This window comes from Lepeophtheirus salmonis, chromosome 5 (genome assembly GCF_016086655.4).
Source record: "Lepeophtheirus salmonis chromosome 5, UVic_Lsal_1.4, whole genome shotgun sequence".
Taxonomy (NCBI): domain Eukaryota; kingdom Metazoa; phylum Arthropoda; class Copepoda; order Siphonostomatoida; family Caligidae; genus Lepeophtheirus; species Lepeophtheirus salmonis.
This window is the reverse complement of record NC_052135.2, coordinates 21,027,229-21,050,130: the sequence shown is the minus strand read 5'-3', so window position 1 is coordinate 21,050,130 and position 22,902 is coordinate 21,027,229. Positions and strand designations below refer to the sequence as shown.

The 22,902-nt window shown below is 29.7% G+C and overlaps 1 protein-coding gene across 1 annotated transcript; it reads right to left on the bottom strand.

Annotated features, from left to right (window-relative positions):
• Window positions 1-1,511: 1,511 nt before the first annotated feature.
• LOC121118335 (uncharacterized) lies at window positions 1,512-16,142 on the bottom strand. Its single transcript, XM_071888368.1, has 34 exons — window positions 16,028-16,142; window positions 12,101-12,152; window positions 11,802-12,017; window positions 11,423-11,653; window positions 11,124-11,333; window positions 10,754-10,984; window positions 10,455-10,664; window positions 10,085-10,315; window positions 9,787-9,996; window positions 9,417-9,647; window positions 9,118-9,327; window positions 8,748-8,978; window positions 8,450-8,659; window positions 8,080-8,310; window positions 7,781-7,990; window positions 7,411-7,641; window positions 7,113-7,322; window positions 6,743-6,973; window positions 6,444-6,653; window positions 6,074-6,304; window positions 5,775-5,984; window positions 5,405-5,635; window positions 5,106-5,315; window positions 4,736-4,966; window positions 4,438-4,646; window positions 4,068-4,298; window positions 3,770-3,979; window positions 3,400-3,630; window positions 3,101-3,310; window positions 2,731-2,961; window positions 2,427-2,642; window positions 2,049-2,279; window positions 1,744-1,959; window positions 1,512-1,596 (listed from the first exon to the last, which is right to left on the bottom strand). Exons 1-25 carry the CDS (start codon window positions 16,122-16,124, stop codon window positions 4,478-4,480), a joined length of 5,175 nt encoding a protein of 1,724 aa, XP_071744469.1. The 5' UTR covers window positions 16,125-16,142; the 3' UTR covers window positions 1,512-1,596; window positions 1,744-1,959; window positions 2,049-2,279; window positions 2,427-2,642; window positions 2,731-2,961; window positions 3,101-3,310; window positions 3,400-3,630; window positions 3,770-3,979; window positions 4,068-4,298; window positions 4,438-4,477.
• Window positions 16,143-22,902: the final 6,760 nt, after the last annotated feature.

The window sequence follows — 22,902 nt, the reverse complement described above, 5'->3', positions numbered from 1 at the left end:
CATTTCAATCCATTGTTGTCAACATTTGTGCATTTATCATACTTTACATCATAGTATATGAATGGTAAGATACAAGCCTGACCCTCAGTTGTGAGGCACGCTGAAAGACATTTTTTATATTGAAAATGTAGTTAATGAATATGAAATTATATTTTCTTACAATTTGGATTAGGTGAAGGTGCAACATCACAACTGTCCTTGCAATATTGCCATCCCAATGTTTCATCAGAATTTGTGTATTTACTAACGGCACACCAAGGTTTTGAGTCACCAACAAGGGTACATTTGTCATACTCAACGTCATTAAACTTAAAAGGAAATAAACAACTATAACCCAATGACGAAGTGCATCCTGAAATAAAGATATTAAGAGCAATTAATTTATCATATCCAACTAATGCATAAATTCACTCACCAACATTAGTGCTCGGTTCTTCAACTATATAGGTTAAAAATATAAAAACATTAAACAAAAACATGTAAAATTAACGCATACCATCACAAGTAGATCCACATTCTCCGTACTCATGAGCTTCACCATTACTAAAAACAGAAACAGCACACCAAGGAACATTATTATTTTCAAAAGAAGTACAAATAGAATGTTCAAATCCTTTGTAAATAAACGGAAATACACAAGGAATATTCTGCTTTGTAAGACAACCTAAAAGCAAGCAAAATATAGAAAAAATACAGACAATATTTAAAGAAAAACTAACTTTTTCCTGGAGCAGAAGTTGTTATACTATTCACAATGTCAAAATTTCCATCTTGGAATTGGGTAAACCAAGAAGATACATTTGTAGGAATGATAGTAAAAACACCTTGGAGTTCAGAAACGGACTGTTTTACGCTATAGCCTCTTCGGTAATGATGGAGAGCGACATTGGCAATATGGGTTTTATTTTGAGATCCTAATCTAAAAATGGTAAACAACACAATGATCACTAAATTTTTAAATGGAAGAACATGCTATATTTTAACAAAACTAATGTAAATATGTAAAACTGATAAATAATTGAATATTCTCAGAAATAATAAAAAAAATCAGTACAAAAATACGTACGTTAAGAAAGGTGATTTGAAAGGTTTAATATCGTTATTATTTAGCTTCTTTGTTTCAAAGAAAGAGAAGAATGCTTTGACTTGTTTACTCGTGATGGTATCCGAGCTATATACCGAATTAAGTTCTAACAAGGAACGCTCATAGGTATAGCCTTTTTCAAAATGGTACAATATCACATGAGGAATGTGTACGTTTTTGTCGTAGCCAGTTCTAGAAAGGAAAGAATGATTGGTACAAATAAAAAGTCATTTTGTATATTTATTTGAAAATTATGAGTTTTGATTTCAAAAATTAAATACCCCAGTGCTCTTGTTGTTAAGGTTGATGAGTCTGGTGAAGAGGGTGTTGTTGCACCATTTGCAATATCGTTATTACCATCTTGGAACTTGACAAACCACGACGTTACTTCTAATTCAGTGACTTCCTTACCATTTTCTTTTAGCTCTTTAACGGAATTTTCTACACTAAAGCCTTTTCTGTAGTGATGGAGAACAATGTGGCCAATGTGGGTTTTATTTTTGGTTCCCATTCTAAAATAGGAGTAGAAAAAATTTATGGGGATTACTATTAAAATAAATGACCAAATTAGATTTAGCAAAAAACAATGTACTTATGTTGAACTACACAGGAAATGAATATCCCGAAACTATTTAGAAGGTTAGTATATATATACGTACGTAACGAAAGGTGATAAGAAAGGTTTAACATCTATATTGTCAGTTGAAGTTTTTCCTGATTGAAAGAAAGAAAACCACGCTTTGATTTGTTTGCTCGTGATCGTGTCTGAGCCATATTCTGAATTGAGTTCAAACAAAGAACGCTCATAGGTATAGCCTTTTTCAAAATGGTACAATATCACATGAGGAATATGTACATTTTTATTATATCCAGTTCTAGAAAGGAGGGTATGATTGGTATAAATAAATATTCAATTTGAATATTTTTTAATTAATTCCTAGTTTTGATTTCAAAAACTACCTACCCGAGTGCTCTTGTTGTTAAGGTTGTTGAATCTGGTAAAGAGGGCGTTGTTGCACCATTTGAAATATCGTTATTACCATCTTGGAACTTGACAAACCACGACGTTACTTCTAATTCAGTGACTTCCTTCCCATTTTCTTTTAGCTCTTTAACAGACTTTTCTACACTGAAGCCTTTTCTGTAGTGATGGAGAACAATGTGGCCAATGTGGGTTTTATTTTTGGTTCCCATTCTAAAATAGGAGTAAAAGAAATTTATGGGTATTACTATTAAAATATAGGACTAAGTTAGATCTAGCAAAAAACAATGTACGTATGTTAAACTACTCAGGATATGAATATCCAGAAATTATTTAGAAAGTTAGTATATATATACGTACGTAACGAAAGGTGATTGGAAAGGTTTAACATCTATATTGTCAGTTGAAGATTTTCCTGATTGAAAGAAAGAAAACCACGCTTTGATTTGTTTGCTCGTGATCGTGTCTGAGCCATATTCTGAATTGAGTTCTAACAAAGAACGCTCATAGGTATAGCCTTTTTCAAAATGGTATAGTATCACATGAGGAATGTGTACGTTTTTATTGTAGCCAGTTCTAGAAAGGAAAGAATGATTGGTACAAATAAAAAGTCATTTTGCATATTTATTTGAAAATTATGAGTTTTGATGTCAAAAATACATACCCGAGTGCTCTAGTTGTTAAGGTTGTTGAATCAGGTGAAGACGGTGTTGTTGCACCATTTATAATATCATTATTACCATCTTGGAACTTGACAAACCATGACGTTACTTCTAATTCAGTTACTTCTTTACCATTTTCTTTTAATTCTTTAACGGACTTTTCTACACTAAAGCCTTTTCTGTAGTGATGGAGAACAATGTGGCCGATGTGAGTTTTATTTTTCGCTCCCATACTAGAATTGGATAAGAAAATATGTATGTGTATTCCCATCTAAATTATCGGACATGTTGGATTTTGGGAGATATATTGTGCATTTGCAAAACTGATTAGGAATTATTTTCTAATAAAAAAAGTATTCAAAATATACATACGTCAATAAAGGGGATATAAAAGGTTTAACATCCTCATTATTTAACTTCTCTGTTTCAAAGAAAGAGAAGAATGCTTTGACTTGTTTGCTTGTGATGGTGTTTGAGTCATATTCCGAATTGAGTTCTAATAAGGAACGCTCATTGGAGTATCCTTTTTCAAAATGGTACAGTATCACATGAGGAATGTGTACGTTTTTATTGTAGCCAGTTCTAGAAAGGAAAGAATGATTGGTACAAATAAAAAGTCATTTTGCATATTTATTTGAAAATTATGAGTTTTGATTTCAAAAATTACATACCCGAGTGCTCTAGTTGTTAAGGTTGTTGAATCAGGTGAAGAGGGTGTTGTTGCACCATTTATAATATCATTATTGCCATCTTGGAACTTGACAAACCATGACGTTACTTCTAATTCAGTTACTTCTTTACCATTTTCTTTTAATTCTTTAACGGACTTTTCTACACTAAAGCCTTTTCTGTAGTGATGGAGAACAATGTGGCCGATGTGAGTTTTATTTTTCGCTCCCATACTAGAATTGGATAAGAAAATATGTATGTGTATTCCCATCTAAATTATCGGACATGTTGGATTTTGGGAGATATATTGTGCATTTGCAAAACTGATTAGGAATTATTTTCTAATAAAAAAAGTATTCAAAATATACATACGTCAATAAAGGTGATATAAAAGGTTTAACATCCTCATTATTTAACTTCTCTGTTTCAAAGAAAGAGAAGAATGCTTTGACTTGTTTGCTTGTGATGGTGTTTGAGTCATATTCCGAATTGAGTTCTAATAAGGAACGCTCATTGGAGTATCCTTTTTCAAAATGGTACAGTATCACATGAGGAATGTGTACGTTTTTATTATAGCCAGTTCTAGAAAGGAAAGAATGATTGGTACAAATAAAAGTCATTTTGCATATTTATTTGAAAATGATGAGTTTTGATTTCAAAAATTACATACCCGAGTGCTCTAGTTGTTAAGGTTGTTGAATCAGGTGAAGAGGGTGTTGTTGCACCATTTGAAATATCATTATTACCATCTTGGAACTTGACAAACCATGACGTTACTTCTAATTCAGTTACTTCTTTACCATTTTCTTTTAATTCTTTAACGGACTTTTCTACACTAAAGCCTTTTCTGTAGTGATGGAGAACAATGTGGCCGATGTGAGTTTTATTTTTCGCTCCCATACTAGAATTGGATAAGAAAATATGTATGTGTATTCCCATCTAAATTATCGGACATGTTGGATTTTGGGAGATATATTGTGCATTTGCAAAACTGATTAGGAATTATTTTCTAATAAAAAAAGTATTCAAAATATACATACGTCAATAAAGGTGATATAAAAGGTTTAACATCCTCATTATTTAACTTCTCTGTTTCAAAGAAAGAAAGAATGCTTTGACTTGTTTGCTTGTGATGGTGTTTGAGTCATATTCCGAATTGAGTTCTAATAAGGAACGCTCATTGGAGTATCCTTTTTCAAAATGGTACAGTATCACATGAGGAATGTGTACGTTTTTATTGTAGCCAGTTCTAGAAAGGAAAGAATGATTGGTACAAATAAAAAGTCATTTTGCATATTTATTTGAAAATTATGAGTTTTGATTTCAAAAATTACATACCCGAGTGCTCTAGTTGTTAAGGTTGTTGAATCAGGTGAAGAGGGTGTTGTTGCACCATTTATAATATCATTATTACCATCTTGGAACTTGACAAACCATGACGTTACTTCTAATTCAGTTACTTCTTTACCATTTTCTTTTAATTCTTTAACGGACTTTTCTACACTAAAGCCTTTTCTGTAGTGATGGAGAACAATGTGGCCGATGTGAGTTTTATTTTTCGCTCCCATACTAGAATTGGATAAGAAAATATGTATGTGTATTCCCATCTAAATTATCGGACATGTTGGATTTTGGGAGATATATTGTTCATTTGCAAAACTGATTAGGAATTATTTTCTAATAAAAAAAGTATTCAAAATATACATACGTCAATAAAGGTGATATAAAAGGTTTAACATCCTCATTATTTAACTTCTCTGTTTCAAAGAAAGAGAAGAATGCTTTGACTTGTTTGCTTGTGATGGTGTTTGAGTCATATTCCGAATTGAGTTCTAATAAGGAACGCTCATTGGAGTATCCTTTTTCAAAATGGTACAGTATCACATGAGGAATGTGTACGTTTTTATTGTAGCCAGTTCTAGAAAGGAAAGAATGATTGGTACAAATAAAAAGTCATTTTGCATATTTATTTGAAAATGATGAGTTTTGATTTCAAAAATTACATACCCGAGTGCTCTAGTTGTTAAGGTTGTTGAATCAGGTGAAGAGGGTGTTGTTGCACCATTTGAAATGTCATTATTACCATCTTGGAACTTGACAAACCATGACGTTACTTCTAATTCAGTTACTTCTTTACCATTTTCTTTTAATTCTTTAACGGACTTTTCTACACTAAAGCCTTTTCTGTAGTGATGGAGAACAATGTGACCGATGTGAGTTTTATTTTTCGCTCCCATACTAGAATTGGATAAGAAAATATGTATGTGTATTCCCATCTAAATTATCGGACATGTTGGATTTTGGGAGATATATTGTTCATTTGCAAAACTGATTAGGAATTATTTTCTAATAAAAAAAGTATTCAAAATATACATACGTCAATAAAGGTGATATAAAAGGTTTAACATCCTCATTATTTAACTTCTCTGTTTCAAAGAAAGAGAAGAATGCTTTGACTTGTTTGCTTGTGATGGTGTTTGAGTCATATTCCGAATTGAGTTCTAATAAGGAACGCTCATTGGAGTATCCTTTTTCAAAATGGTACAGTATCACATGAGGAATGTGTACGTTTTTATTGTAGCCAGTTCTAGAAAGGAAAGAATGATTGGTACAAATAAAAAGTCATTTTGCATATTTGTTTGAAAATTATGAGTTTTGATTTCAAAAATTACATACCCGAGTGCTCTAGTTGTTAAGGTTGTTGAATCAGGTGAAGAGGGTGTTGTTGCACCATTTATAATATCATTATTGCCATCTTGGAACTTGACAAACCATGTCGTAACTTCTAATTCAGTAACTTCTTTACCATTTTCTTTTAGTTCTTTAACGGACTTTTCTACACTAAAGCCTTTTCTGTAGTGATGGAGAACAATGTGACCGATGTGAGTTTTATTTTTCGCTCCCATACTAGAATTGGATAAGAAAATATGTATGTGTATTCCCATCTAAATTATCGGACATGTTGGATTTTGGGAGATATATTGTTCATTTGCAAAACTGATTAGGAATTATTTTCTAATAAAAAAAGTATTCAAAATATACATACGTCAATAAAGGTGATATAAAAGGTTTAACATCCTCATTATTTAACTTCTCTGTTTCAAAGAAAGAGAAGAATGCTTTGACTTGTTTGCTTGTGATGGTGTTTGAGTCATATTCCGAATTGAGTTCTAATAAGGAACGCTCATTGGAGTATCCTTTTTCAAAATGGTACAGTATCACATGAGGAATGTGTACGTTTTTATTGTAGCCAGTTCTAGAAAGGAAAGAATGATTGGTACAAATAAAAAGTCATTTTGCATATTTGTTTGAAAATTATGAGTTTTGATTTCAAAAATTACATACCCGAGTGCTCTAGTTGTTAAGGTTGTTGAATCAGGTGAAGAGGGTGTTGTTGCACCATTTATAATATCATTATTGCCATCTTGGAACTTGACAAACCATGTCGTAACTTCTAATTCAGTAACTTCTTTACCATTTTCTTTTAGTTCTTTAACGGACTTTTCTACACTAAAGCCTTTTCTGTAGTGATGGAGAACAATGTGACCGATGTGAGTTTTATTTTTCGCTCCCATACTAGAATTGGATAAGAAAATATGTATGTGTATTCCCATCTAAATTATCGGACATGTTGGATTTTGGGAGATATATTGTTCATTTGCAAAACTGATTAGGAATTATTTTCTAATAAAAAAAGTATTCAAAATATACATACGTCAATAAAGGTGATATAAAAGGTTTAACATCCTCATTATTTAACTTCTCTGTTTCAAAGAAAGAGAAGAATGCTTTGACTTGTTTGCTTGTGATGGTGTTTGAGTCATATTCCGAATTGAGTTCTAATAAGGAACGCTCATTGGAGTATCCTTTTTCAAAATGGTACAGTATCACATGAGGAATGTGTACGTTTTTATTGTAGCCAGTTCTAGAAAGGAAAGAATGATTGGTACAAATAAAAAGTCATTTTGCATATTTGTTTGAAAATTATGAGTTTTGATTTCAAAATTACATACCCGAGTGCTCTAGTTGTTAAGGTTGTTGAATCAGGTGAAGAGGGTGTTGTTGCACCATTTATAATATCATTATTGCCATCTTGGAACTTGACAAACCATGTCGTAACTTCTAATTCAGTAACTTCTTTACCATTTTCTTTTAGTTCTTTAACGGACTTTTCTACACTAAAGCCTTTTCTGTAGTGATGGAGAACAATGTGACCGATGTGAGTTTTATTTTTCGCTCCCATACTAGAATTGGATAAGAAAATATGTATGTGTATTCCCATCTAAATTATCGGACATGTTGGATTTTGGGAGATATATTGTTCATTTGCAAAACTGATTAGGAATTATTTTCTAATAAAAAAAGTATTCAAAATATACATACGTCAATAAAGGTGATATAAAAGGTTTAACATCCTCATTATTTAACTTCTCTGTTTCAAAGAAAGAGAAGAATGCTTTGACTTGTTTGCTTGTGATGGTGTTTGAGTCATATTCCGAATTGAGTTCTAATAAGGAACGCTCATTGGAGTATCCTTTTTCAAAATGGTACAGTATCACATGAGGAATGTGTACGTTTTTATTGTAGCCAGTTCTAGAAAGGAAAGAATGATTGGTACAAATAAAAAGTCATTTTGCATATTTGTTTGAAAATTATGAGTTTTGATTTCAAAAATTACATACCCGAGTGCTCTAGTTGTTAAGGTTGTTGAATCAGGTGAAGAGGGTGTTGTTGCACCATTTATAATATCATTATTGCCATCTTGGAACTTGACAAACCATGTCGTAACTTCTAATTCAGTAACTTCTTTACCATTTTCTTTTAGTTCTTTAACGGACTTTTCTACACTAAAGCCTTTTCTGTAGTGATGGAGAACAATGTGGCCGATGTGAGTTTTATTTTTCGCTCCCATACTAGAATTGGATAAGAAAATATGTATGTGTATTCCCATCTAAATTATCGGACATGTTGGATTTTGGGAGATATATTGTTCATTTGCAAAACTGATTAGGAATTATTTTCTAATAAAAAAAGTATTCAAAATATACATACGTCAATAAAGGTGATATAAAAGGTTTAACATCCTCATTATTTAACTTCTCTGTTTCAAAGAAAGAGAAGAATGCTTTGACTTGTTTGCTTGTGATGGTGTTTGAGTCATATTCCGAATTGAGTTCTAATAAGGAACGCTCATTGGAGTATCCTTTTTCAAAATGGTACAGTATCACATGAGGAATGTGTACGTTTTTATTGTAGCCAGTTCTAGAAAGGAAAGAATGATTGGTACAAATAAAAAGTCATTTTGCATATTTGTTTGAAAATTATGAGTTTTGATTTCAAAATTACATACCCGAGTGCTCTAGTTGTTAAGGTTGTTGAATCAGGTGAAGAGGGTGTTGTTGCACCATTTATAATATCATTATTGCCATCTTGGAACTTGACAAACCATGTCGTAACTTCTAATTCAGTAACTTCTTTACCATTTTCTTTTAGTTCTTTAACGGACTTTTCTACACTAAAGCCTTTTCTGTAGTGATGGAGAACAATGTGACCGATGTGAGTTTTATTTTTCGCTCCCATACTAGAATTGGATAAGAAAATATGTATGTGTATTCCCATCTAAATTATCGGACATGTTGGATTTTGGGAGATATATTGTTCATTTGCAAAACTGATTAGGAATTATTTTCTAATAAAAAAAGTATTCAAAATATACATACGTCAATAAAGGTGATATAAAAGGTTTAACATCCTCATTATTTAACTTCTCTGTTTCAAAGAAAGAGAAGAATGCTTTGACTTGTTTGCTTGTGATGGTGTTTGAGTCATATTCCGAATTGAGTTCTAATAAGGAACGCTCATTGGAGTATCCTTTTTCAAAATGGTACAGTATCACATGAGGAATGTGTACGTTTTTATTGTAGCCAGTTCTAGAAAGGAAAGAATGATTGGTACAAATAAAAAGTCATTTTGCATATTTGTTTGAAAATTATGAGTTTTGATTTCAAAAATTACATACCCGAGTGCTCTAGTTGTTAAGGTTGTTGAATCAGGTGAAGAGGGTGTTGTTGCACCATTTATAATATCATTATTGCCATCTTGGAACTTGACAAACCATGTCGTAACTTCTAATTCAGTAACTTCTTTACCATTTTCTTTTAGTTCTTTAACGGACTTTTCTACACTAAAGCCTTTTCTGTAGTGATGGAGAACAATGTGACCGATGTGAGTTTTATTTTTCGCTCCCATACTAGAATTGGATAAGAAAATATGTATGTGTATTCCCATCTAAATTATCGGACATGTTGGATTTTGGGAGATATATTGTTCATTTGCAAAACTGATTAGGAATTATTTTCTAATAAAAAAAGTATTCAAAATATACATACGTCAATAAAGGTGATATAAAAGGTTTAACATCCTCATTATTTAACTTCTCTGTTTCAAAGAAAGAGAAGAATGCTTTGACTTGTTTGCTTGTGATGGTGTTTGAGTCATATTCCGAATTGAGTTCTAATAAGGAACGCTCATTGGAGTATCCTTTTTCAAAATGGTACAGTATCACATGAGGAATGTGTACGTTTTTATTGTAGCCAGTTCTAGAAAGGAAAGAATGATTGGTACAAATAAAAAGTCATTTTGCATATTTGTTTGAAAATTATGAGTTTTGATTTCAAAATTACATACCCGAGTGCTCTAGTTGTTAAGGTTGTTGAATCAGGTGAAGAGGGTGTTGTTGCACCATTTATAATATCATTATTGCCATCTTGGAACTTGACAAACCATGTCGTAACTTCTAATTCAGTAACTTCTTTACCATTTTCTTTTAGTTCTTTAACGGACTTTTCTACACTAAAGCCTTTTCTGTAGTGATGGAGAACAATGTGACCGATGTGAGTTTTATTTTTCGCTCCCATACTAGAATTGGATAAGAAAATATGTATGTGTATTCCCATCTAAATTATCGGACATGTTGGATTTTGGGAGATATATTGTTCATTTGCAAAACTGATTAGGAATTATTTTCTAATAAAAAAAGTATTCAAAATATACATACGTCAATAAAGGTGATATAAAAGGTTTAACATCCTCATTATTTAACTTCTCTGTTTCAAAGAAAGAGAAGAATGCTTTGACTTGTTTGCTTGTGATGGTGTTTGAGTCATATTCCGAATTGAGTTCTAATAAGGAACGCTCATTGGAGTATCCTTTTTCAAAATGGTACAGTATCACATGAGGAATGTGTACGTTTTTATTGTAGCCAGTTCTAGAAAGGAAAGAATGATTGGTACAAATAAAAAGTCATTTTGCATATTTGTTTGAAAATTATGAGTTTTGATTTCAAAAATTACATACCCGAGTGCTCTTGTTGTTAAGGTTGTTGAATCTGGTGAAGAGGGTGTTGTTGCACCATTTATAATATCATTATTGCCATCTTGGAACTTGACAAACCATGTCGTAACTTCTAATTCAGTAACTTCTTTACCATTTTCTTTTAGTTCTTTAACGGACTTTTCTACACTAAAGCCTTTTCTGTAGTGATGGAGAACAATGTGACCGATGTGAGTTTTATTTTTCGCTCCCATACTAGAATTGGATAAGAAAATATGTATGTGTATTCCAATTTAAATTATTGGACATTATGGATTTTGGGAGATATATTGTTCATTTGCAAAACTGATTAGGAATTATTTTCTAATAAAAAAAGTATTCAAAATATACATACGTCAATAAAGGTGATATAAAAGGTTTAACATCCTCATTATTTAACTTCTCTGTTTCAAAGAAAGAGAAGAATGCTTTGACTTGTTTGCTTGTGATGGTGTTTGAGTCATATTCCGAATTGAGTTCTAATAAGGAACGCTCATTGGAGTATCCTTTTTCAAAATGGTATAGTATCACATGAGGAATGTGTACGTTTTTATTGTAGCCAGTTCTAGAAAGGAAAGAATGATTGGTACAAATAAAAAGTCATTTTGCATATTTATTTGAAAATTATGAGTTTTGATGTCAAAAATTACATACCCGAGTGCTCTAGTTGTTAAGGTTGTTGAATCTGGTGAAGAGGGTGTTGTTGCACCATTTGAAATGTCATTATTGCCATCTTGGAACTTGACAAACCATGTCGTAACTTCTAATTCAGTAACTTCTTTACCATTTTCTTTTAGCTCTTTAACGGACTTTTCTACGCTAAAGCCTTCTCTGTAGTGATGGAGGACGATGTTGCCAATGTGGGTTTTGTTTTTTGTTCCCATTCTAAAATCGGAGAAATTAAATTTTATTATTGTTCCTTTTTTTAATGATAACTTATGATGGATTTTAGGAGAAACAATGATCATATGTGGAACTGATTAGGAATGCAGATTTCAGAAATAATAAAAAAGATTGGTTCAAATATACTTACGTTGAATAAGGTGATTTAAAAGGTTTAACATCTTCATCGTCAAGAGTCAATTTTCCTGATTTAAAGAAAGAGAACCATGCTTTGATTTGTTTGGTTGTGATGATGTCCATGCCATATTGTGTGATGAGTTCAATGAAAGATCGTTTAGTACAATAGCCTGTCTCGAAGTGGTAGAGTATCACATGAGGTATGTGAATTTCTTTATCATAGTTAGTTCTAAAAAAATGAATTATATTTATAATTGCGGCCTATATTTTTTTTTGTGAATCCATGTTTTTTTATTGGCAATGATTACTTACCCAAGAACTCTGGTTGTTGAGTTTATCACGTTTGAGCAAACCTCATTTTGTTCTGTAAAATGTAATGACAATTATTGGTAAATTATTTTTTTTCAATTTTTAGGTCAATACACATATACTTATGCATACTTTATTTTTTCACAAATTTAAGTATCATTAATTATATTATCTTTAATATTTTTTTTTTATATTTAACTTTATTGCTTATGTGAAAAGGCTGTTTATTTCAGGTCTGGAGAGTTTAGAGACGATTGGACCAATATTTTTTTTCGACCATTAAATAATTGTAGTCTTCAAAATTTACATTATCATTGTATTCTATGATATACATACATACAGAGTGCGACAGGGAAATTTTCTGGGATCATGAAGAAAATTCAAAACCTTCATAACTTTTTATTTGAAGAGTGTAATGAAAAAAAATGGCAAGGATGATTCAATATGGCCTCTGCAGTCTCTATCACAGCCTCAATACGAGATCAGAACTTGGTGCAAGTTATTACAATATAATGAACGGACTTGTTGTCCCATTGCTTCTTGATGCTGGCCTTGAGCTGCAAAACATTTCGGTGTGGTGTCATTTATCATGTTGAATTCTTGATAAATGTTACCTTTATTTTTGTTTTACATAAATTTGAGGAAAAAAGTGATTCAGAATCTACTTTTTCTTTTAAAACTTTAATTTTAGTGTATGTAAAACTATCTAAATTTAACAGAACATATTAACAATGTTTAAAATTTACTGATTATATCTTTAAATTTTTCCTTCAAGTTTTTGATATTTGCTTATTTGAGCGATCGTATTATTAGTAATTCGAATGTCAAGTTTTTTTCTTTTAAACCCAATTATATATTAACTTGAAAAGTGCTATCAATTTATATAAATACATATAAGACATCAGTTATTAAGTACCCGGTCTGATACACATCTAGTGGTGCACAAGTTATAATTTTCAATTTTTCAAGAGTAAAATTGAAACGAGAGGTTTTCGAGGAAATTTATGTTATAAAATTATCTGAATGAGCTTTCAATATGTAAGCCCTCGCCTCTAATAATATCTGCAATACGAGGGCTAAATCCATTGCAGGCCTTAAGTATATAGTGGGACTCGAGTTTGGTGCACTTCTCCTTTATGAAAGCCTCTAAAGACAGGATACTACTGTGAGGAGTAGCAAACACCCTTGTCTCCAGACGCACCTAGTAATCCAAGGAGTTTGCATCTTAAGAAGAGGGTGACCACATGTTGCAGTCTGTTCTTGCAACAACATCCAAGACTTTGGTGGCGTTGAATAAGTCCCTAGCACAGTAAACAGTTTTACAGCTGTACCTGAGCTCCTTGGATATGGCCATGGGGAACATGCCGCGTGAGAGAAGCTTCAAAATTTTACTTGTTCTCGTTTGTTTTATTCTTAATTGAGTCGAATCTTTACATAAGGAATCTTGACTCACAAAACTTATGTTTCATCGAGTTTATAGACGATCTCAGAATAAATTTCCAATTTATTAAAACTTAAATTAATTGTTAATCTAGATAGTATCAGCCCTTTACATAGCATCATTGGTCGGGTTAGTATTAACCTTCACACATTACTTGTCAAAATTTCATTGCAATTTGGCAATTAGTTTAGATGTTGCAGTCATTTTAGGTTCCCAAGTTTGTTAACAACTTTCTCTGACAGCTGGTTAATCAGCTAACAATCTTTTTGATTCGGATGTGCAGTGGTGGAATTAATTATTTTATATTGATACATAACAATGAAAATCCTTATTATTTCGCTTAAACAGCTCCAAATAGCTCTCTGAATGGTCAAAACATCTGAAATGCGAGACTCCCTTTGAAGTAAATAGTATTTTCCCCATAAATAAAACAACTTTGTTTAGTTAACAGTCGAAATTCTTCACTATCCATTATCTTGAAAATTATAAAACTTGAGTCACTAGAACGACTCTAACCTCTAAAATAACGGTCAGAATGTAATAAAATTTTGGCACATACTATTTGATGTTTCGTTCTAACAGGAACTTACATTGGTTTGTCAATAATTTTTCATATATATGTCACACCAAGGACTTATTGAGTGTCGTAGTATTTTATATACTTTAGAAAAAATATCTTTTTTTTAATAAGGATTGTTACATTGTAATGTAGCATAATAAATCCAGATCAAAACAAACCTTCAAAACTTTTTTATAAATAATAATGAAACTACAGTCAAAAGTATGAATAAAAGGTCACTCTGAAAATAGAAAGATATTCTATTTTCAGTACAGAATTGATCATTTGGTTAAAAAACTTGATTCTATGAAAGCAAAAAAAAAGAATTCCAAATTAATCAAATAATGTGAAAATCATAAGTGAAACATTAGGGGCTTGTTTAAGCAATAAAAGATCAATTTGTTGGAATTATGAGAGAATATCCCTGACCCCCATCATGATGTTTGAAATTATTCTCAAATTAAAGTGGTAGACAAACAACTAAAAGGTAAAAAAGAACAAAATAAGCTTAGTAAAATTAAAATAGACAAAATTTACGTCATATAAAAGATCTAACAGAAATGACCAAAATTAAATATTATTTATTCAATGTTTTGATAGAGTTTATTATGATATATAAATCCAAAATATATATAATAATAAAATAATTTGATGAACAAAATTTGTAAGAAAGACAGTTTGAAGAATGTTTTGGTGGAGAGTAGCGTAACTGTTGCTCATCAATGCACAAAAAAAGCTATAATTATTTTTCTCAAAATTAAGTGTATCTTTCGACAAATTATCATCTATATAAATGATTATTATTCCACATTCAATAGCCCAAATTGAACATAATAATAATATAATTAGAAAATGAAATATTTTATTTGAAAGATCATATCAAGGCTAATAAAAGCGTAAAATAAAGGTTTTATGTTATAGCTAAAATTCTTGTATATTCATAAGTTCAGAAATTCAATATATATTAGTCTATTAGATGACTATATATGTAATAAGTACAAATCAAGTACATTGGATATGAAACATACTTGTATTTAAATTGCAATAAAATATTTGCCTCTAAAATGTGAATTACTATTACAATTAGTCAAATAATTGACTATATTTGATTTCGTCCCATTCTTCACACTATCTTCTCTTTTTATTTATTAAATATTCTATTACAAAATCAAAAGTTAAACTAAAAAAATCTATCAAAATCGATTTTTTTTACGTCAAATCTTTTTGAATTGTATTATAACGTTTATTCATTAATTTTCGCTATAATATAAAGCAATTGAAAAAAACATGGGAAAAAATTATTGCTTTCTAACATGCTAAACAGATCTTAGGGGTGGCCATCCAAATGATATAATAAGCTATTAATCTTTCATATGTTTAAATGTTTTTATCAATGATTTTTTTTCTTCCATCTGAATCGTAATTATACTCTAAATTCGTGATTTTTTGAAAAAAGGTTTTTAAATTCAAACTAATTTCAATTGGAGGTTTTAATTATCACTTTCTTGTTTTAAGGCTTAAATGACAGTAATAAATGTTGTTTTCAGCTGTTTGGTAAAACTACTGTTGTATAATGTAATTTGTTGCACAAATATACAATACTGTCTTATAGAGATTAAAACATCTATAGTTGCAAATATTGTTCTTTTAATTTTTTATTCAATGAATGGGGAAAAGAATAATTGTTAGGTTAAAAAGTAAGTCTTTTGGTCAAAATAATAAAAGCTATCAATAACACATATTTTAATAACTGATAAGCTAAAAATTGAATCCAATTCTGGAAGAAAATGGATGATAATTAGAGACTATAACTATTCACCGTTTTAAAAAAAATCTACTATAAATATTAAGAAAAAGATATTCTTGATACTTGATATAAAACAATACTAAAATGGATAATTCTAACTGATATATAAAATGGATGAATTACCTTGTCCTGTTGAAACCAAGAATAATGTCGAAAGAAGCAAGGGAAATAAATATTTCCTAGCTGTCCTGTTTCCCATATTAAGGCTATATGAAATCATAGTTATTCCTAGTACATATATATATACGAATCTATAGGAAGAGCTAATAATATTTTTAGAATTCAGCTGTTTACTTTTTAGACAAAGTTTTTCTTCAATGCCTGCAGTAAAATAGAGGTTATAAATAAAATATCAATTATAGATTGACAACTCATAGTTTGTTTTTTAGCAATTGTATAGAGAAGGTTTTAACACACAAGTGATTTCCGTAACTATCTAAGAGATATCTATTTATATCAGATTACTAACTTTTCATATTTAACAAGAAACACAAGGTCGAAAAAATTATTTTTTTAAAAGACTAAATACAAAGAATAGACTGGTTCTAATTTTAGGTTGGAGCCTACATTTGAACAAATAATGTAAACGAAAAAACGATTTTTTTAGAAAACCATGAGTTTTAAGTCCATAAAAAGGATTTTTTCAAAAACAAAAATCCCTTTACAAGACTACAAAAAAAATAATAAACCTGCTAAATAGGAGAAAAAATATTAAAAATGAATCAAAATTACATCTTATAAAATCTGAGGAAGGCTGCTAAGTTTTTTAGTTTCATTATTATAAATATGTGGGATAAGGAAACAGCCTGGAATACCTATCATGTACCAAAAGTTATACATATTTTATGTACTACTCCTGTTGAAGATAATTATTTATCCACAATATATGAAATTAAAAGTAATTTTGTCAATCAGAAAAAAAAGAAACTCATCTCCAAAAAGATTACACAGCTTGAATGAATTTGGTTATTGATTGTTGTAGCTCTATGGAAGTACTTGAATCTCTATTTGAGCGGTAAACTTTATAATAATAATGAGCATTTATCAAGTAATTATCTCAAGGATTTCTTATGAAATAGCACTAAAACCCTAAAAGCGATCCTTGCACTGGAGAGCAGCCCAAAAATTTAAAGACGCTTTAAACTTAATCATCAAGATTGGAGGAATTATGCAAAGGCTCCAAATAAATTATTAAAGAGTTATAAGTTATATCTAGAATACATAAATCTATTAGAAGTCAGAACCTTTGATAGGTACATATATCTTCACAAACGCTGCATTATATCCATTTTGGTAAACAACATAGAATTACAACACTATTTTTCAAGGCCAAATTATGCCATTTGCATATAATTTAGCAACAATTTCAGTTTCATTTTTAAGAAAGTGTGCTTAATCCATTTCATTGGAGTCTTTCCTCAAATATCTAAAATAAAGAAAAATCAAAAGAAGTATGGATAAAGTTATCAAAGCCTTTAATAGTTCACTTTAAGCTATGACAGAAAAATTATTTACTTTTCGTAAATTATCCGATACCCTGTGAGTAGATTTTATATATAAAAAAAAGCGTCAAAAATGGCATTTTTGCTCTATAATGGAAACGACTGTCCATTTCTTATAAAAAATATCCTCTTTTAAATAGACTATTTATTATGGCAGATCGAAAAATAGGAGTATTGAACTTCTTATATATAATTTCCTTATATACCAGTGTGGAAAAGGTGCCCAATTTTATAATTTACATGAGTTATTGTAATATTTAAATGTTTTCAGGTGCCCCAAGGTGATTAAAGTTTTTAAAATATCAATTTTAACTCTAATTTAGATTTATACTTTTATTCATGAGGTTATTTAACGTATTTAACATTTTTATATTATTAATTCAATATGCCAGTATTTACATAAACTACATTTTTTTATTTCTTCATTTAATCAGCTCTTGTACAAAAATTTGGTAAATTTCTTTGCTTTTAAAAGACTGTATTTTAACTGGAGGTTGTAGTTTTAACATTATGAATCCATCTCGTGCTTTAATTTCATATACTTTCATTGATACTTCAGTCATTTCTTTGGTAATTCTTTCTACTGATTTAGTGTTGCAAGGAAATTTATTGAATAATATTTTAATCATCTGGTAAATTTGATTATCTATTTCTTCATCTATCATTTTCTGTGTTAGTGTTTGCTCTGTAATTTTGTTTCTCTACCAATCAAATAGTTTAATTTAATTAATACAATCAAAGTATCTCACTTTTCCCCTTTTTATTGGTGGAGGATAAATTTTCAGCAACTTTAATTAAAACTTCTGACACTAATGAATTTCTATTCGTTTCTTGTTTCAATAACAGTCTAATATAAAAATAGTAATTATCTTCACCCCATCCAAAAATGAGGCAACTTACAGACACACGAGTTTGCTATTTCATAGCTATTTTTCTTAATTAAATTATGAAAAAACAAGGACTTCGTTCAGAATGTCCATCTTATGAACACAAACAGAGAATGGGGTTATGGAGACAGTATCTCGATTTTTAGAAGGAATTACATATATAACTCAATATTGCTCTCCATTTTTTACATGCAAATGCTTTGGTGATGTATTACTTTATACTTAGATACTCTCTCTTCAAGAAATAAATAATAATAACAGCTTTGCAAAGTAAAAAATATAATTGACATTGACAACTAGGTAATATTTTATACAACTCTAAGAATGACTATATTTGAGTCTATTTAATTTGATCTCAAATAAAGCAATAATTGTTACTGAAATATTAAAAGGATTGATTATTATCATATATCATTAATATACTTATTATATATTTATTTTAAGTGAATAATTGGGATAAAAGAATAATGAGAATGGCTTAATTATATTGATATAGACAATAAAATGTCCATAAATAAAATAAATTAGAGTTATTTACGTGGTAGATGAGAAGTTTAGTAACAAACGTGACTTAAGATTTATAATAGGTCACTTAGACATATAAAGATCAGTAATTATTATGGACTTCTTGATCAATTTTCAATCTACTTTATTTTACTGAAAAACAAAAACAAAAAAAAACAATAAACTCTAACGTCAGGAAATCAATTTTCTAGAAATACTTTGGACATTACTATACAAATTAATTACCATCAACAAAAATATTGATTTAAAAGTTAGGTGGTTATTAGAGTTAGGTTTCGGATTGAAAATCTAATACGGTCTGAGACAGTTATAATTTTTAGTGGAACGAACTAATTCGTTTCTTTAAAGAAGCTCAATTTTTATATACTTTTGTGACAAGTAAAGAATAGCGGTGTCATAGTGAGCAGGGAAAAGTTAAGTCCATACCCATAGAGTAGTCATTCCTAAGCATGTTTAGTGTGCGATTTTTTGTTGTTTTTGCGAATCTGAATAATGTTTTTTTATTTTCTAAAGCTGTTATCATTATTCCTTCATTCTTGAGGAGAGGACTTAAGGTATAAAGTGTAACACAGAGTATTTGCTCATGAACGACCGAGAGTAACAGTACAAGGAGATATTGGGTACTCGGAAGTTATTTAGACAAGTCCTTGTTGTCCTCAGAGTAGAATTGAAGATTGAAAACATTCTAATTCCTATCTATGTCTCTGCTTGATACGAAGTGGGGCTCGTTTATGTTTCTTTTTTTATCGTAGAACACCAACAGGTAAAAACAAAAGCAGAAAATATGTTTTTTCTGTAAAGAAGCAATGGAATTTTTATTCCAGTTATTTTATTAAATGAAACATTTAGTGCCTATGGTTGAGAACATCCTATGGGATGAATTAAGTATACGCCTCAATATACACGCAAATTATACAAATCCATTCATTAATCTAATTTTAGTTATCCCTTATTTTCTATTCATTTATATAAAACGTTTTCATGTGACTTCAGCATTGTTGATGTCGGCCATTTGGAAGCCTAAACGACCAAGATTAATAAAAAAAATTATTTTTCCATTAATATTAAGAATTTAATGAACCATTGAATCTCAAAATGGGACCAACATATTAAGTGACTTAAGCTTTACTGTCTATACAAAATCTATTGCCTAGTATTATTATATAATATTTAAAATATGTTATTACATCGTTATACAATCTTATTTCTATATTTTGGATAAAAATTAACTATTATAATAGGAAAAATAAGATATTTTTCTCAAATTATCCTACTTTTATCGTCCTTAATCCAACATTTTTTTTATTTTTTGTAAAAATCTAGCCATTTTTAAGGATTTTTAATACGTATTACTTTGATTTAATTTAAATATGACTGTTTATCATTCACAGCAAGTAGTATTCAATGCAGGTGTTAAGTCTTTTTTATTCCTAAATACATTTATGACGTCAGACAAACCCTTTATTGCTTGCAATTATACGATTTTTTTGTAAAAATTATCTATGAAATATATGTTTAAAAAGAGGATAAGTAAATAAGATTCGCAAATATTTAACTTAATTCTCATTTATTAAAAACAAGTAATATACAATTTGCATACATATTGTATTCTAATCTCAATATTATGAATACTCTATAATTTGATCGGTCCTTAATATGGGACTCAAAATCGTATCGAGCTAAATGTAATACTATAAATAGATAGATAAAAATTATTTGATTGATAAGCGCTACAGGATATCTACTCTTTACATTTGTCCTTTGCTTATTTACTTCAATTAACTTTTCTCGTTAGTATGATATAGCAGCATTATACATAGGTTCTATAAATTTACTGATGAGTTGGCTATAAGCTAATAACGAATATGATCTATATAATTCCTAACAAAACGCTTCTGTAACATTTAAAGTACTTTAATAAATTTAAATGCGCACCTTACAGGGTGATGTGTTCGAAGAAGAAGGGGGTTTCACACCCCTCATGGAGTATATGACTCAGAATTTTTGATTATTTATCAAGGTGATAAAAATAGATATGAACGTTTTTTGAAAAAAATGAAATTTACCCTTTTTAAAGAAGAGGCCTTTTTAAAAATAGATGGAAATATTTATATGTAAAACAAAGTCATTCAACTAAATATTAATACAATCTATGAAGAGAACTCCAAAGATCATTAAAGAAGAATATCCAAAAAAAACGTAATTCGATAGAAAATGATGTAATGATAAAAAATTGACTTCAATTTTTTTTGTTCATGTCAGAATTGAAAAGTTTACAATTTGCATTTTTTTTGTCAAATTGTTACAAAAAGTTATTGTCTCCCATAACAAAGTATAATACTAAAATCTTTCCTCTTCCAAAAAAATTTAATTAAAGTCTATCAAAATTTGTCTTTTATCTCGATTATAAAATTATATTTGGCATTTATAAAAGAACCAAAACCTTTTGTCAAAATCGTTTGACAAAATTGTGTTTACTTTGTAAATTCTAGTTGCAGCCCAGTATTTTGATATTTCTTCCCTTTGCGCTTTGTAGAATAACTCAAATTCCATCAAATTATGAGATTATTCTCTTAAGAATGAAATTGCTGTTTTAAACTATAAGTCAATGAAAATTAAATATAAAGTCTAAAGAAACAGAAGATAACTTTTTTTTCTTCAAAAACAGTTTTTCCCCCATTTTGCAGTGTCATGTTATTGGTACCCTGAGAGTTTAATATTATGACATATAATTGTAAGTCCTTGTTGGACTCAGAGTATAATTGAGGATCAACATTTGAGAAATTCTTAACATTGTCCTTGTTTATTTCCTTCTCCCACGCCTTGCAGTGTCCCTGTAACTGAGTTAAGAGGCGTCATGACAGCTAAACTGCTCGCCTCTAAAATGTTTTTCAAATTGTCATGGTTACCAAGTTGATTTCTGGTTTATTATTTTTTTATATCCTGAAAAATGCTATCGTTGGCAAAAAATGGTATGTAAGATTTTTTTAAATTAAACTAGTTACAATTTAGCTCTTGAGTTTTTATTAGAGCAATACGTGAAAGTCAATTAATTACTTTAATTTCTAAAATTCAAAAAATGATTTTTTTAAATTCGTTTTCATAGTTTGAAATTTGCAAAATTATTTGAATTTATCTAGGGACAATAATGCTAGAGAGCTGAAACTAGTGCCATCAGATTTTTTGTATAAAAAAATTCTTAGTTGTTGCAGTTTGATCAAATCAAGTGTTTGTAACAGGATGTATTCCAATATTTTTAAGACACTGTCAAAATCACCAAAAATTAGTTTCGTAAAAAATAAATATTCCTCCTAAAACCTCTTAATGGAAAATAATTTAAGAGAAACAAAAATATTAAACTAGGTATTTAAATTCAGCAGTTTGGTCTTTAGATAATGCGGGATAAGAATTGAAACAAAAACTAGATTAATAGATACATTAAAGATGCCCTGGCGTTTGGAACTATTTCAATAATAAGAAGTTGTACAGATTTTAAGTTGTTTATTAGATGGGAAATGCCTTCGAGTTCAGTTATTATAAAATAAAAACCCAAAATTGAAAATAATATATAATATGTAGAAATAACTTCATTTTAAAGTATCTTATAATAAATAACACACGGGCTGAAAAGTCCTTCGCTTAACAAAGAAAACCCTTTTTTTCATCAAAATCAGTGGTCAGTTAAAGGAATATGAAATATATCTATAAATTGCTAAAGAATATCAAACATCCGTCCAAATAACATTTTGCATTGTACTTTGGTATGTTTCCAGAAGTATCCTTCCATATGATGAATTCTGTCATTTTCAGCCTTTATCTTTTCTTAAAAAAGTGGTATTCATTACTGGAAATCACTCAATATTTATAATTTCATAAAATAGAAGCTTAGAGCATAATTTGGAATGATGTATTTGTTTCCAAGAAGTTTCGAGTTTCTTATAAAAAAATTCTCCTGAACTATTGAAGAGAAAATTAAGGAATTAATGAGTAATGGCAATAATATAATTTAACGTAAGAATAATGCACTCGAAGGATTGAATAATATAGTAAAATGAAGAACGTAATTTCAAATCAACCGGCTAAG

Excerpts from the sequence above, each read along its gene's own strand:
- LOC121118335 (XM_071888368.1), bottom strand. The coding sequence starts at position 16,124 with ATGATTTCATATAGCCTTAATATGGGAAACAGGACAGCTAGGAAATAT. Across the intron at positions 9,328-9,416 it reads TTAACAACTAGAGCACTCGG|AACTGGCTACAATAAAAACG; the intron begins GTATGTAATTTT and ends TTTCCTTTCTAG. Across the intron at positions 7,642-7,780 it reads TTTATATCACCTTTATTGAC|TATGGGAGCGAAAAATAAAA; the intron begins GTATGTATATTT and ends ATCCAATTCTAG.